This window comes from Amborella trichopoda, chromosome 3 (assembly GCF_054954075.1).
Source record: "Amborella trichopoda isolate Santa Cruz 75 chromosome 3, AtrichopodaSantaCruz75HAP2 v2.0, whole genome shotgun sequence".
Lineage (NCBI taxonomy): Eukaryota > Viridiplantae > Streptophyta > Magnoliopsida > Amborellales > Amborellaceae > Amborella > Amborella trichopoda.
Window position 1 is genome coordinate 57,356,028 of NC_142338.1, and position 16,661 is coordinate 57,372,688.

Below are 16,661 nucleotides of genomic sequence, written 5' to 3' on the forward strand. Positions count from 1 at the left end.
AATAAGTAAAGCTTTACTTTAAAACTCACAAAAAATTACAGTTTGGCTGCATGAAAATCTTCATATCGATCATCTCAGACTTGACCAGTATAGTTGTGAAAAAAAACTAGGATTTCAAGCCCTAAAATTTGTATAAATTGGAATACATTCTCTAGACCGTCCATTCCACAAGATGTGTACCATTTTATAAGCTTCAAATTTCACTGTTGGTCTTGGAAATTGATTTTAGACCATCCTAGAGAGTTTCGATACCTAATGTGCTTTCTCAGGATGAAGATTTGAAGTTTATAGAAACGGCATCCAATCTTCAATTCCGTCTAAGCTATTTGGCTATGGCAACGTCAATGGAACAAATCGATTATCACTTCAACTTGAAGAGGATTCCGGAAAGGGGTTAAGCTCATGGTATTAGCGCCACCTAAGCTTATGGTGGCAATGGCCTCAGGACGCCACGTCCGGACTCAACCTGGGCCTTGGTATGGGTTCAAGAATTAGACTTGGTGTACGGTCCGGGTCCATTATCCAAATATTGGACCCGAACACTATTCGGGTGCAGGTCCATGTGGACCCGACTTCACCCGCTCCGAATAGTATTATTATATACATAATATGATATTTAAATAAATATAATTATATATTTATAGTTATAATAGTTAAATAATACATGTGTATATTTAATCTAACATTCAAATATATATTTTTATTTTTGAGTCAGGTCCAGATCCCATAATTTTTTTCGGGTCTGGATCCGAGTCCAGATCGACTTGACCTGACCCGTTACCATCCATACCGGAGCCTTACCCACCGCTGTAGATTTTCATTACCACTATAAGATTAAAAAATCACTTACTATTTCTAAAAATATGCGTAGGGCCGGTATTCCCCACTTATCTACCAACAACGAAAGACCTTTACATTTTGTGAAAAAATATAAAATTTCAAGCGCTAAATAGTACCAAATTATTTAGAGCATTCATTTAAGTTGAGGCTTTATTTTGTTCTCATAAAGCCTAGCCTTATATAAACTTCATCCAAAAAAAAAGGCATTCAGAAGAGGAAATGGAACATCCCAACTGTGGCTTTCTAAATCGGACGGTTTGACATGGTATACAGATTTTAGGTGAAAAGTAGTCTCATTGTATACGACCATTCCGCCTGTCACTTTGACGGCCGAAATCACACGGTCCGAAACTTCGGTAAAACATGTGCCGACATCTCAAATAACGCAACCCCGAATTATCTCAAATTCACAATGGTTTTTATTCTCCCGAATGAGCCCATGAGTGAGTTCAAAATAAAACGTTGCATCTAAAGCAAGGTTGATTATTTTGATATATAATGGATCCTCTCTCTGACTTCTTTTACCACGTTCTTTCTCTCTCTCCAAATCCACCATCTCTGTGTGTTTTCTCTATCTAATTCTTCTGTATTTTTTTCTCTCTCTCTCTCTCTCTCTCTCTCTCTCTGATCCGTCCACCTTCTATGTGTATTTCGTCTCTCTGATTCATCCACCTTATTTGTGTTTTTTCTCCGTCTATTTCATCCATCATCTCTGTATTTTTCTGTTTGATTCTAAGAATTCGCCCTTGAATCCTCGATAACATCTGTACGTTTTCTCTTTCTTCCTCTGATTTGATCCCCTTTTTCTTGGAATTTTGGGATTTATTTCAGAAAAAAATGGGTGCTTTTATATCCAGATTCTGGTTCATGATGTTTCCTGCTAAAGAGTACAAGATCGTGGTTGTTGGATTGGATAATGCAGGAAAAACTACGACTCTCTATAAATTGCATCTTGGAGAGGTTGTTACCACTCATCCAACTGTTGGGAGCAATGTGGAGGAGCTTGTTTACAAGAACATCCGCTTCGAGGTCAGTTCCCTTAAACCCCAGTTTTTTTTCCTTAAGGTTTGTCGCCTTTTTCCTGTGTCTTTTGATGATATCCTTTTGTTTTCCCACGGACTTAATGAAATTTGTACGAGAATCAGAAGCTTTTTCCCATGAGTTTATTCATGTTTTGCAAGGTTTGAGAAAACACTAGGTGGCCGGACTGGCCCCAGCACCCAGCCCCTAGACGGGCGCCTGGCATCCAGCGCCTATGCGGGCACCAGAACCTCGGCTGCCTGGCACCCAGCGAACTTAATGAAATTTGTAGGAGAATCAGAAACTTTTTCCCACGAGTTTATTCATGTTTTGCAAGATTTCAGAAAACACTAGGTGGCCGGCCTGGCCCCAGCACCCAGCCCCTAGGCGGGCGCCTGGCATCCAGCCCCTATGTTGGCACCAGAACCTCGGCTGCCTGGCACCCAGCGCCTATGCGGGCACCAGAAGCTCGGACGCAATGGCTCCTGTAGTGAAAGTTATGCAGATATATGCATATATGTGCTGTTCAAATGCACGTATATGCGTATATTTATTCTTAACTTGCAATTTCTAGCATTTCTGTGTATTATAACTAACTATTTCTATACAAACATACTGTACGTTAAGAATAAACATGTTCGAAAACTTCAAATCGTGGAAAATTTAGTGAAAACACTTAACAAAGTCCATAGAGGGACTTTGAAAAACCTTAAGAATTTTTTTTTTTTAGTAGAACACTAAAAAATCTGAATTTTTTTCTCAATTCACATAGATCTCAAAATCATTAGATTTAGGGCTTAGATTCCATCAATAGATTTGGGGTTTAGATTCCAATATTTTTTTGACTTTGGGGGTTTAGAAACCCCTGAAGGCCTTTTATGAGTTTTTTGACTCTGGGGTTTAGAAACCCCTGAAGGCCTTTTATGAGTTTTTTGACTCTGGGGTTTAGAAACCCCTGAAGGCCTTTTATGAGTTTTTTGACTCTGGGGTTTAGAAACCCCTGAGAGCCTTTTATGAGTTCTTTGACTTTGGGGATTTAGAATACCCCTGAAGACCTTCTATGAGAAAATTGTGGGTGAAAAATGACCCAAAGGGCGAAGTCACTAGGCGCCTACCTAGGCCACCTAGGTGGGCTCCCAGGTGTTGGGAACGAAGACTATCTCGTTTACCTATTGTGAACCGCCTACTACAACAAATCCAATACCTTGAAACAAAATTGCTATCGCCAGCAAGTCAATTCCAAGAAATCTATAAATCCAAGAACCTCAACATACTAAAAACTACAATCCAAGCACCATCAATACAAATATGTGTAATTCACTCAAATTGGGCTACATCTATGGGCAACCGGCCATGATTGGATTCACTATCAATGAAAGAATTAAAGTTTTGTGGGTATGTAGAGATTACCTTACAATGGTAGAGAAAAGTTCAAAATGATTTTTTCATATGATAAAAATATCATCAATCGACTCCTCTGTTTGCTACTTTCGACTAACTCCGTCACTGCAAAGAAATGCCTTTGAAATCTGGCCCAATACAAGGGCACACACAGTTAGGGTATGTTCAAAACCCCCAATCTTTATCTTCCCCAAAACTTTCTTATTTTTCTCTCAAGAGCTTCCCTCACAAAAACATCCCACATTTCTCTTTCTACACAATGACTTTATGAGCCTCTACAAAAATCATATTTCTTGTGATGAAAATAGCCCTTGGCATTGAGAGAAATGCCATAGGTCAATGGGAAGTGATTTTGCATCACCATCCCAACACCAGGTACTGGTACCCAGAGAGGGCCATAGGTTTGGGCGTGGGCCTTGGTGTCCGCTCGGCGCCTAGGCAAGCAGCTAGGTACTAGGCGGGTCGTTTTCGAAACAATGATGTTTCATGATGAATTTTTATTGATATTATGAAGAGCTTTGTTCTCGAGGATTTCATTAAATTTCTGATGAATTTATGCAAGTTATAGAAAAGTTCTATCCATTTGCCTTTTCTGAGCTCTCGTTGAACCTTTGAGGAATATTATATATGTAGGGAAATATTGGCGTAAGCCCACTAGCCTACAACTACATATAGGCCCAACGGCCTAGATTTAATCTTGGTTGATCTAGCTGACACGACCTCATTTCGTATTTGAATTTTAATTTTTTGGTACAAATCGAAATCATGTGAAATTTTAGGCATCTATTCTTCTCATCAACACGCACCTAATAAAAATATTAAAAAAATAATTCGCAAAGTATAAATTTACTTCACAAAATATAAATTGATCAAAATATTCCTACAATATTTCGGGGATGTTTTGGTCAATTTATTTTTCACAAAATATGTTTTTGATATTTTTATTGGATTCTAATATTTTTAAAGAACACGCCCAAAATTTCAAATGATTTAGATTTATATAAAAAAATTAAAATTAAAATACGAAATGCAGTCGAGATCATTAGATCAGCCCATATTCAATCTAGGCCGTTGGGCCTATATGTAGCTATTGGCTAATGGATCTACTACGCCAGCATTTCCCATATAGGTTACCTGATAGGTGGAACTTGCAAAATGATGTTCAACCCAAACCTCTTGAAAACAAGGAAGTTGAACAAATAATTGAAAGAATTGAACATGATAACAGAGAAAGTGAAATCCAGTTTACCCCAATTAGAAGAGCTAAAATAAATATATCTGATGCTCATTCCAGGCTTCCCCCAAGGACTTCATGCTCTTCTATGCCTCAGAGTGAGCATGGAAAGGAATATGAAAGAATAATTTTTGAAGGCCTCCGAATGACTTCTGAGCATATTCAGAGACCTTATTACATGATTGATACTTCAGGATCTTCCAGAATGAAGGAAGAACCTGAAAATCATACATCTCCTACCTTTTCTGATATGGAATTTGGTCTTAATACTCTTCTTAAAGAAGAAAAATTTAAAATTGATAAAGCTAACCTGAGAAAATATTTTTATTCTAATTAGAATAAATAGATAAGAGATTGATTTCAGAATGAGTTTAAACAAAAACTCAGAATAAAATTATATAAAAAATATTATAAATATATGAAAGGAAAAATAATTAATATTGAATTCTTTAAGTGGTTAGAATACTTCTTAAAGAAACAAGGTATCTTATTTCCTAAATTTCATAAAGAAATAAATGTAGTAGAAAAAGAATTTCAAGTTTTTACTACTAAAGATGGGAAAGAAATCCAATCCATCCATCCCCCTGAGGTTCCTCTGGATATTAAAGGGGTAAAAGCTGTTCCTTATAAATTGGAGCCTAAAGGGTTAAATCTCACCGTAAATATTGAGAGTATAAACCATGGTATTGAACAAAACAACTATACATGGTATCAAAGCACGAGCTAATATAAAACCGGAAGGTGATTCATTTAGATGATTCATGAAGGTGATTCACATTTCTTATGAAGTTTTGTGGATCATCGCATAAAAGTTTTGGGTTTTCCAGTGTTTACTTCCAATTCTAAGTTGCTGATGTTTTGGATTTGGTTATTTGAATTTTGAAGAGACTCTTTATTTTAGCATTTTTCCAATGTAAAAGAGTTGTTCCTTATTAGGATTCTGAATGTGTTTTGCCTTTTATGTCTTGGAGGTGGAGAGTTATATTTCTCGTCTTATTTGTGAATTAGATGGGATTTCTGGACATGTCTCTAAGAACTGTGTCGATACTTGAGTTTGCAGTTAATGATAGTTTATGAATTTCATTGGATTTATTTAATCACTATGTCTTAGTACATGCATCAAGGTTGAATTAATACTTTTCTGGTGTTGCTTGTTGTTATGTACAATCTCTATATCGCTACACAGAAGTATTTAACTAGTTATCCGTGTCGGATATAGGGTATCTTAAGGAAAAAAGAACATATTTAGTTTCTTAAGAGGTTTTCACATAGTAGGAAACACTTCCGAGTTGTGGAAGAAGATGATGTTTCATTAGATGTACTTTTTTTATTTAGGAAAGAAGAAAGCTACATTCTCTTGTTTCTTGAGGAAACTGTGGACCTAAAAATGGCTCAAGCTCTGAGCTCAACTGGAAGACACACAATATTGCAACCTTGAGGTTGTGGTTCAAAACCAACTGACTACCCCCCCAAAAGAAAGGATACCAGTGCCCCAAAATACTTTCATGCCTTTACATGCATATACATTTTTGTCTGAGTGGCATTAATTTTCTCAAGGTGTATTTTTGATTTCTGGATGAGTGCATGAGCTTTCAATTCTTGAGGTTCTTTTTTATTACTTTCATTTATATGGTTAAAAGTTGCATAGCTATTGTGAATCTTTCAATGTTTCCCCTTCTTGTTCTAGAACAAGCAACTTGGTTGTTAAATCTTTATTTTTTGGTTTGTCTTTAATAAGCTTGTCTTTCTCGGATGATATGGGACGATATGGATATCTCATTGTTTTTTGGTGGTTAAAGGCATATGAGCTTCTTAACTCTGCCCATTTAAAGATATGAGCTTATGAGCTTTATGTTACTCATGTATGTAGCCTTTGTCTTGAAGTTTATTGAAAGTATACTTGTATGAATTAGGTATTTTGTAGTAGAATGTCCTTGAGTTGCATTAGACCCATTTTAGATATCCATGTAGCTAGCACAAAGGCACGGTGAACCATTTGACAATTTGATACACTTAGAAGTGGGGATAGATTGCTTTTCTTTTTATCCCTTCTCTGAGGGAGGAAGGGACGGAGGGAAGTATTTATCAGCCATAGCGGTTATGAATAAATATATCTATGTTATCGTTGCATACCACTAAACTGAGGGGGGAAGTTTTATAGGACAACTGTAAGACCAGCCATGCTTTATGGGACATAATGTTGGCCGGTCAAGTAACAACATATCCATAGGATGAGTGTAGCTGAGATGAGGATGTTGAGATGAAAGGATAGAATCCGGAATGAATGCATTCGAGGGAATTTAGATGTGACTTCAATAGGAAACAAGATGAGGGAAAGTAGACTTATCCACTTAAGTAGACTTAGCCACTTAAGTAGGCCGGCCATGTGTAGCATATACCTAATACAACACCAATTAGGAGTTACGATTTGTTACAAGTGGAAGGCTCTAAAGGGGCAAGGGGAAGACCCAAATGGACACGGATTGAAGTAGTAAGAAACAATATGGTGACATATGGTCTTACTGCGGGAATTGCCCTTGATAGAGTAGAATGGTTGAATAAGTAGCAGACCCCAGATAGTTGGGATAAGGCTTGGACGATAATGATTATGTTTGGAGGCATAAAAGTGTTGATTGTTTTGTTATTAATAGGTTTGGTTTTTCTAGAAACCATCACTTCCTTTCAAAATATGACCAACCCAGCTCCTCGATATTCTATACTTCTTCATGGCTGTACGAAATATTTTAGATATCTTATGTTCATCACTTCATCTAGAATTGAGGTTGTTGATGTTGGTTTCTTTGTTTCCCATCTATTGTAGTAAAAGCTCTGTGGCTCATAATCTTTTTCAAGGGTTTGAAAAAATTGATGCAAGGAAGAGAGAAACAATGATAAGGAACATGAAAAAAAGTATTTAGAGAAAATACCCTCCATATGGGTTTATAGGGGCGTCCACTGCAAAAGTCAAAGATTTGTCCTTTTTTCTAGGACTGCAAGAGAACACAACACTAAATAGATCTTTTCAGAAAACCTCAATGCATCTTCTCTATTGTCTTGGAAAGAATATACATATTTTTAAGAAAAAACCTAAAAGTCTAACTTGCTCTATAAGAAATCTTAATCACTTTTAAATCCTAGCCCTTTATTTCCCGAAATTGAACTTTCAATATTACCCCTAAATTCTCTGCAACAAAGAAAAAGACATACATTGTTCCTGAGGTAATTAAAGTTAAAGACCAAATAGCCCTAGTTTCAATGTTCTTAAAATATGAAATAGAATAAAAGAGAAAATAGTAGTACATAACTGTCCAAGGGTGGGAGAAGCTCATTCTCAAGTTCAAGGAATTTGAAAATTTTCTTCTTCATTTTGTTCCAGTTTGAACTCTTCACCTTTTTCCTGTCAAATTTTCAATGGTTGTGGCATAACCATGAAGCCTTGTAATTCTGGGAGATTAACTTTGATGCTGAAATATACTTAATGACTAGTAGTTCGTACTTATGGGTAGATCAACTGCTGGACTTTGTTGTGGTGTTTGATTAATGCTTGAAGTGAAGGTCAATTTCTTCCTCTTTATGTTCTTGTTTCATGTGTTGCTTTGATATGCCCTGTAGTTCTTGTTCCATTCATTCCATTAATTTGCCAAGGATCTCTTGCATGCCTTTCTAGAATTTCTCGAAATATGATCTACACACTCCAAGATTGAATCCATCTTGCCTACATTGGTTTTGATGGTGTCAAGCTGCATGGATCTCGAGGCTTTGTTAACCATTGATGCAAGGAGAGAGACAAAGGAAAAATACAGTAAACAAAGAAATATTGAGAGACTCGACCCTCTCTCTTGGCGTGCAAGGGGGTCCAGCCCAGATTAGATATTTTAACAAGATCCTACGATCTCAATTCAACTTCTCTATTTTCTCCCCAAAAAATATACATATTTATATTGTGATCCATAAGATACCTCAATCATTATGAAGTTCCAGCCCTTCGTCTGCCCAAAATTGACAATTCTGCCCCTGAATTATCTCAAACAACAAAGACACATACGTATCCTAAGATAATGAAAAACTATGGGACCGATTGTCTCTAGCTTCAATTTCCTAAAAGATATAAAATAAAATAAAAATAAAAAACCCTAACTACTTAAAATCGAGAGTAGAAGAGAGGGAGTTTTGGCTAGTTATCAAAGAGCAGAAGTTAGTATTACCCTTTGATGGTGTCGGTAAGGTTTGCAACTGATTTTTTTGGTAGGGAAATAAAGTATATTCTTAATTAGCCCTGGTGCTATAGTATGGTGAACTAGGGAGGTGAATTGTGCTACATTATCTTGACATATACTTAACAGTAGTGTGGGTCATTTCGCCCTAGTAGGGTTTCAAAAATCATTGTTACCTTTCCCAATGATTGTGGAGAATGAGGGTATAGTTCATAGTGTTGTTAAATATTGGAGGGATTATGACATCGAGGGTAGAAGAAGTATTTTCTCGAGGTTTTGAATATGCCATGACCTTTGTCAAGAACGTTTAAAAGAATAGACTTCCTTGTTTGCTCCCTGCAGAAATGACTATTTGGTTTGGCAGGGTAATGGCCCCTTCAATCGCAGGAAACAAACTCTTGATAAGCTGTCCATTATGGAGGTACCAACCCCAAATAAAGCATTGGAGTTCAAGTTTCCTCAAGGGTCAAGTACCATGCGAAGGAAACAATGATTTGTATTGAAATTGATACGTTAATACCCCCATAACTATAGAAAAAATATATAGTTCGAAAAAGAAAATGGTTGTCCTTCAATTACACATACCAGGATGTCCCATCTTCTCTTTAAGGGTTGTGCTCTTCCAAGAGACATATAACTCCTGGAAACCCCCTTCTTTTTTTGTGGTTGTGAAAGCGTGACTATTGATAATACAAAATCTTTTCCAAAAGGTGGACATAAACCAAAGTAATTTATACATTGAACTACACAAACAACCTGTTCATGAATGTCACCTGGTGACAAGAAAAGCATTACTTCCTGCACCTTCCTTTGCTAAGGCACTGAGTTTGACTCGTATCACACATGCTTGGAAGGGACTTGTAAGGTGAATTGATCAAACAGGCACTCCCAATAACAAATAGGGTGGCTCCCTTAACTCCCACCCAATAATATTCTCTGAATCTGGTTCCAATTGTTGGAGGACATAAAATTGTTTGAATCGCCTTTTTTTTTTAGGTACATTGAGTGCTCAATGTACCTAAAAAAAAAAGGCGATAGTGGAATTTGCTGTGCCTCTTGCTGTGCCTATGGGGCCCGAATACGATAGTAAGAATTCAGGCATGTTGGTTCTAGATCCCTCCATCACCCTCCTTTGTCAGGTTGCCAAGGGGGCAACCGTCAAAGATAAGTTTGATAACACCTAGAGATGGAGACAGCCACTGATTGGATCTTGGAGTATCCATCGGTCATGCCTCTACGATGAGGCCCTAGTTTTTGCAAAATCTATAAAGGACAAGCCAAACAAAACCTTCTGATTTTGGGTCCAAAAGACAATAGCGGCGTAAATCTTGTCCTTTAGAGTCACTGTCATTCCTTGCTTTTGAAGATGTGAGAGTTGTGCTTCAACCCTATGACTAGATAGAGGCCAACATGGTGGCACACTAGAGGAACAGCCCGGCGGCAGGGAATGGTGAGAAATAGCCTGAGAATAGTCGTGGAACATTCTCGGGCCACAACTGGACCCACTCAAAAAGGTCCAATATAAAAGCCAAATATGGGCAGCAACTAGGCAATGGATAAACAAATGGTCAATATCTTCCGCCGCCTGATGCCTCTTCTTTGGATCTGCTCTATAGTAAGGCCCTTGATAGAGATCTCTAGCTAATTAAAAGTGGGATAGGGGCGCGACGGACCTTCTAGTTGTGGCCAGCACACTGTTGATGGTTTACAAACTGTTATACAAAGAGGCAACCTAAAGTCACTTGAGGTTAGGGTCCAAATCATTCTGCCGCTGCTCACTATTAACATTGTATATATGAAATAGAGTAGTACAAAGGAGCCCCCAGGGGAGAAACAAAAAAAGTCACCGAGAAAGGTGATAGAAGCCAAAAGAAGGATGAACTGATTGTTAAGGAGATCAAGGAGAACCGCGATAGCAGGGATCTTCAAATCACGAAGGTAACTCCTAATGCCTGATGACCAAACAAGGTGTTCACCAAGTGCTTCATGAGAATGTACGATCGTGGTAATCTGGACTTTGGCTAAGAAAAAAGGCTGGGGAATTGACTTTCTAGTGGGAAATCCCATTCTGCATATCCCTCCAATGCCTAATCCTCTCCGTTGTTTCACTATGAATTTCATCCTACCAACGAATTCCCTTCAATGGAGGCTACCCTTCCAGGCCCCTGAGGTCTGGGCACTTGTGATACCATTTGCCTTTGGTAACGAATCCCATCCATCAGGGCTGTACTTTCCCTTGATTACTTGCTGTGGTGGACGCTTTCTCTTGCAAAGCACCACTACCACGTGCATAGGAGGGAGTATTTCAGTCTTTGAGTTTCCTTTGACCTAGCTCACCATTCCTCTTATGTTCATAGACCAGATCCCCACTAACCGAATGGAATTTATATGCCCTCCTCCCCCTCCCCAGAAAACCTAATCAACGGAAATCTCTCAGGAGGCACTCAAAAGTCGCTTGAGAATAGACATGGCATCCTGAAGGGGGACATGTGAAGCACTGGAATGCTGGATTGGATGTCTTTAATGAGGGCAATCCTGCCCCCCACTGACAAGAACCTGGCATTCCATGCCGTGAACTTCCTATCAAACTTTGACTACCTCATCCCATTGCATCTTTCTAGGTTTGTCGAGACGTAGATGGAGATTGAGGCACTTATCATGGCTGAATCCCATAACCTAGCATCTTGGCCAAAGATTGCTCAACGTTGTGACTAAGACATATCCCCATCATTTTGGTCTTTGTTAAGTTTATCTTCAGGCCTGTGGATGGTCAATGCACTGGAGCAATAACCATTGATTGGAGGATGGGAAGCCTTGGAGTAGTTTTTGACTGTATAAGTTGGAGATCTAACTTGGTGACGTGCAGAAAATTTTCGGATTATGGCAATTAACTTGTCGAAAATTCTCAAATTATGGCAATTAAGGAAAGAGGAGTGGGTTCACCTTGGTGGAGACACTGCAACAAGGGGAAGAACCTGTTGGCCAGCTGTTTATCAGTACTGAGAAGTATGGTGACCCAATGCAGCCTGAAATAGGTTTTCTCCCAAAACTCATACGGTCTGGAACCTGGTCTAGTTTCTGCCACTCTACATGATCATGGGCCTTCTCCTAATCCAATTTGAACACTAGCCTCGGCGATCTAGTTTGGTTTTGACTTTTGAGAATGGATGCATCTGTGTGCTATCAAGCCATGTCCAAGATTTGTTGATCTTTCAAACCTCCTTGAGTGGGAAGTTGCAGACTTTCTCGTACTTGCATTGTTTTCCTTCTATGGCTACTTATAGAGATGAATGCAACGATTGTGATCTAACAGTCATGAATTTTTTATTTATTGAGTGTACTTGGTTTGATTTTATGTTCCTTGGTGTGTGAGGATGGCAAATTTTACTATGAAAATGCAAAATGAAGTGATAATTATACTAAGTCGTATACAATAGGATACTTAGAAAATTAATTTGGTTCTTGTTGAAAAAGAAAGGAGTATCTAGATGATATATGAACATGGTGAGTCATATGTACGAAGGAGGGATTATTAGTGTGAGGAAATTTTGGTTGGTGTTGAAAAGAAAGGAATATCTAGAGGATATATTAACTTGGTGAGTCACATGTACAAGGGAGAGATAACTAGTATGAGGACAACTATGTGAGAGTCTAAGTGAGTTTTCAGTGACAGTAGGCCAACACTAGGGATCAACGTTGAGCTCATATCTCTTTCTTTTGGTTATGGATGACAGGATGAGTTATCTAGGCATCTACTGGATGAGGTATTGTGGTGTATGTCGGTTGACATAGTTTGATTGATGAGACTAGAAACGGCATTAACGCAAAGTTAGAACTTTGGAGGGATGCTCTATAGAATACAAAGGTTTTTAGATTAGCCAGACTAAGACAGAATATGTAGAATGCAAGTTTAGTAATAAATAGTAGAAACAAGGAATTACTTAAGATCGATGACCAATAAGTTCTTAAAAGAGATTATTTTTGATATCTTGGGTTGATAATCCATAAGAATGGAGAGATTGAGGAGGATATCACACATAGAATTATATCTAGGTGGAAGAAGTAGAAATGTACTTCCGAAGTCTTATGTGATCATCACATACCAATGAAACAATAAGGGGAGTTCTATAGGAAGGTTGTAAGACCATCCATGCTTTACGGGACGGAATGTTAGGCGGTCCAGAAACAACATACGAATAAAATGTGTAGTTGAGATGAGGATGTTGCAATAGATGACTGGCAAGACAGGAAAGGATAGAGGGGTGGCTCCAATAGGCGATAAGATGAGGGAAAGTAGACTTAGGTGGTCTGGCCATACAGCACCAGTTTGGAGGGGTGATTTGGTTCAAGTGGAATGCTTTAAAATGGCAAGGGGAAGGCCCAACATTGATGGAATTAATGAAAAGATATGGTTAAGTTGAACTTTGATGCATGCTCCTTTGAAAAGCTGGGTGCAGCCGTTGTGGGGGGATTGTTTAGGGATGGCATGGGTGTTAATTTACTATCTTTCTCGAGTCCTATAAGCATTACCGCCTTGACTATGGCCAAAGCTGGTGCCCTACCCCAGTGTTTTAGAGAGTACAAACTATGGGTGAGGCCAATACTCTAGTTGTTGAAGGTGATTCGTAAATGTCATAAATTGGTGAACCATTCCTCTGTCTTCCTTGCTCCTGGACCAAATTTTTGAAGAAATTTTCCAGCTGAGTGGGGCCACTCAAGCCACTTTCAACCATATATCGCATGAGGCTAACGACATAGCAGACAGCTTGGCTAGACAAGGAGCTGCAAACAACTGCCTTGTCATAGTCCACCCTGATTGGGGAATAACAATTTTGTAAAAGCCCACCCTCTTGTGTAAGTGATTTTCTTGCTTTTTGGTTTCCTCCCCCGATTTTATGCAAAGCAGTGTAACAGACGTATATTAGTATTGTAAAGCTTGTATAGCTCTTATTATAAATATATCCAGTCCGCATTCTTAAAAAAAAGAAGGGATAAATTTGCGTGTCTTCAACATGTAGGACATGTAGTGGTATTTTTGGCTTCATCCAAATATCAATTGCTTATGCATTGGATAGAGGCACCTGGTGTAGGAAGTTTGAGTGCTCGACCTTTCAAATATGGTACATGGTTAGATGAACAGCATCCCCATTTTTATCTAAAGGTGCATAGTAAATCCTATTTGGTACTCTTTATTGAATTACTAAATCTAGAATTAGTTGACTAGCAAAGCATATGCTAGTGTGAGATTGGTGCCCTTCAAAGTAGAGCACTAATAAATTTATCTCTAAAGCTGAATCTTATATTGATAATCTACTAAAACAAACAAACTTACTGAAAGTGGAGTTTATGCTAGCGATAATCATTGCAGCAGTTGATATAAAGGATTTTGGTTCTGTATGTGGATCACTTGGGCTGGTTGGTGCTTGGACCTCTGGGTTGCAATTTTGAGTTTTAACATTAGTTTTAGGTCGCTGGATTGTGGATCCAGATTTTTAGATAGCTTTGGGCATACAGCTTGCTCAGGCCACAATTTTAGGTCTAAATGGTCTGTGATTTTAGTTAACGGGGTTGTACTTGAAGGTCCAATTTTGCTTATGGTTGAGATCCTGGAGAAACCTAATACATTATGCAATATCCACTAGAATGTTTTTGGGCTGTAGCTATGGAAGCTTTACTAACCGGGCTTTGAACTGGTACCTTTTGATCAAATGAACCTGCAACTGGTCAAAACCACTCATAGATGGGGTTGATCTGGTTATAGCCACATTGAATTGGCTGGTCCAGCCAGTTGGACCAGTTGAATCGATCGGTCTAAAGCGTTTTTGACAGGTTTTGGCCCCTTTTTTTATTGGTTTGGAGTATCTTTATATTTTTTAGAATATATAATATAGATGTATTTTATGTTTTCAGGCCAGTGTGGAAAGCCCCAAACGGACAAAGGGTAGGCTCAAAAGGACAGTAGTGAGAATATATATGATGGCTTATGGATTCACTGAGGGTACGGCCCTTGATAAAACAGAATGTTAGAGCAGGATTCGTGTAACCGACCCCAAATAGCCCTTGATAGAGTAGAATGTCGGAGTAGAATTTGTGTAGCCGACCCCAAATAGTTTAGAAAAGGCTCTGTTAATGATGATGATATTTTCCCAGACAGGTTTGACTGATGAACTCGCGAGCTCGCTGGTCCAACTGGTTTGGAATGAACCTGTGCTGTCACCTGTTCAATGAACATTCTGGTTTGAAAACATTGGTTTAGTCCAATACATGATGCCAAATATACAAAATACATAGTCAAATACATAACGTACTACTCTTTTTTTTCTGAAGCTGTTAACAAATAATATATTACTTTCTTATTTGTTCTATTGGTTCGGCTCATCCCTGCCCAAAGGATTTCATCATCACTTCATTGATGAGAACAAATCCAGAAACGTTCTTCTCAGTTCATCAAAGATTCCTAGTACTGTTTGATCTTTCTATGAGATGTGTGTTAGGAGCTGCTGCAGTGTGCTTCCTTCCCAATTCCCAAGTAGGGTAATATATAGTCTGGTGCAGAGATTCCTGGTACTGGTTGATCTTTAGTCTAGAGTTCCTTGTGGTCCTTGGAATATTGCATTTCTTAGAAATACTGATATGTAGAATCCTTGTTTCTCTAAAATTTGTGACATTTATATGTAAGATTTTATTTATATGTAAGATTGTGACATTTGGTTGGGGTTAATGAAAAAATCCTTATGGGAACTCACTTCTAAATTATCCACCTAGGATGGGAGGAAAGCCTTATCAGGACATGCGTATGAGTACAGATCTGTTCTCCCCATTAAAAACTAGGGTGGTTTCCTCTCCGTATTTTCCATTTGGTCCCTTTTGGGTGTATTTGAGACCTTGGAGTGCTGACGTTTTACTGCATTTGCAACTAAGAGAAAAACTTGTTTTTAGTTGATTTGTGATTTTTTCAGCTTGTTTGCAAATAGAGTTTGCAAGTGTGAGAAAAAAACAGGTACGTTTATTTAGTTGATTTATGATTTGCAGGTTGTTTGCAAACAAACCGTCAGTTCCGTATCTATCACATACCACAAAGCCAGCTTAATTGCCTTCATTTCTACCAACCAACTAATTCATTTTGTTACAAACAAACCAATTTCTAATGCAACCTCAAACCACGATTTAAATTGGAGCCAGATGCGCCCTTCAGTAGGAACATTTTGATGGTTCAATTGTGAATATTGCATGAGTAATTCAAATACTGCCACCAAGAATAATATCTCTCTCTCTCTCTCTCTCTCTCTTCGTGTTCATATTATTCATGTTCTGATTGTTGGTAACATGGCAATGCTATCAGGTATGGGACTTAGGGGGGCAGGATCGATTGAGAACTTCATGGGCGACATATTACAGAGGAACCCATGCTGTTATTGTAGTGATAGATAGCACTGATAGAGCCAGGATCAACATCATGAAAGATGAGCTTGTTCGCCTACTTCCCCATGAAGATCTCCAGCATGCAGTTGTGCTCGTCTTTGCAAACAAGCAAGACTTGAAGGATGCCATGACCCCTGCTGAAATCACAGATGCTCTCTCTCTACATAGCATCAAAAACCACGATTGGCATATCCAGGCATGTTGTGCTTTGACTGGAGAAGGCCTATATGATGGGCTTGGGTGGATAGCTCAAAGGGTTACCGGAAAGCCAACAACTTAAAAGGCAGAAAGCATTTTTTACAGGTTTCGGTTGTGATCTTTTTTAGCTTCTCACCTTTTCTATTGTGGCAAAAAAGGATTTGTTTATCATGTTACCATAAATGAAGTTTTCTCAGCAAATTGATGGTGTACTTTTTTGGTCTTGGCCCTTGGAGAGGATTATATTCTCTTACCATTTTCCTCACAAGAATAGTTTCAGTTTCTCAGCCTTTTTCGTAGCTCTCATTGATGGTGTGCTTTCGTCTTGGCCC

General features: G+C 38.5%; 1 protein-coding gene across 2 annotated transcripts; it reads left to right on the plus strand.

Annotated features, from left to right (window-relative positions):
* Positions 1–1,363: 1,363 nt before the first annotated feature.
* ARFC1 (ADP-ribosylation factor C1) lies at positions 1,364–16,530 on the plus strand. 2 transcript variants are annotated; one of them, XM_011623326.3, is made up of 3 exons: positions 1,364–1,606; positions 1,698–1,869; positions 16,052–16,530. In XM_011623326.3, the coding sequence occupies exons 2-3, from the start codon at positions 1,708–1,710 to the stop codon at positions 16,409–16,411; spliced, it is 522 nt and encodes a 173-aa protein (XP_011621628.1). In that variant the 5' UTR covers positions 1,364–1,606; positions 1,698–1,707; the 3' UTR covers positions 16,412–16,530. The 2 variants fall into 2 exon arrangements, with proteins under 2 accessions (XP_011621628.1, XP_006838907.1); XM_006838844.4 differs by having other exon boundaries at positions 1,364–1,869.
* The last annotated feature ends 131 nt before the right edge of the window (positions 16,531–16,661 follow it).

What these genes read in the sequence shown, in the direction of transcription:
- ARFC1 (XM_006838844.4), top strand. Translation starts at nt 1,678, where the DNA reads ATGGGTGCTTTTATATCCAGATTCTGGTTCATGATGTTTCCTGCTAAA. An exon ending in ACAAGAACATCCGCTTCGAG is followed by an intron (nt 1,870 to 16,051) that starts GTCAGTTCCCTT and finishes CAATGCTATCAG; the next exon opens with GTATGGGACTTAGGGGGGCA.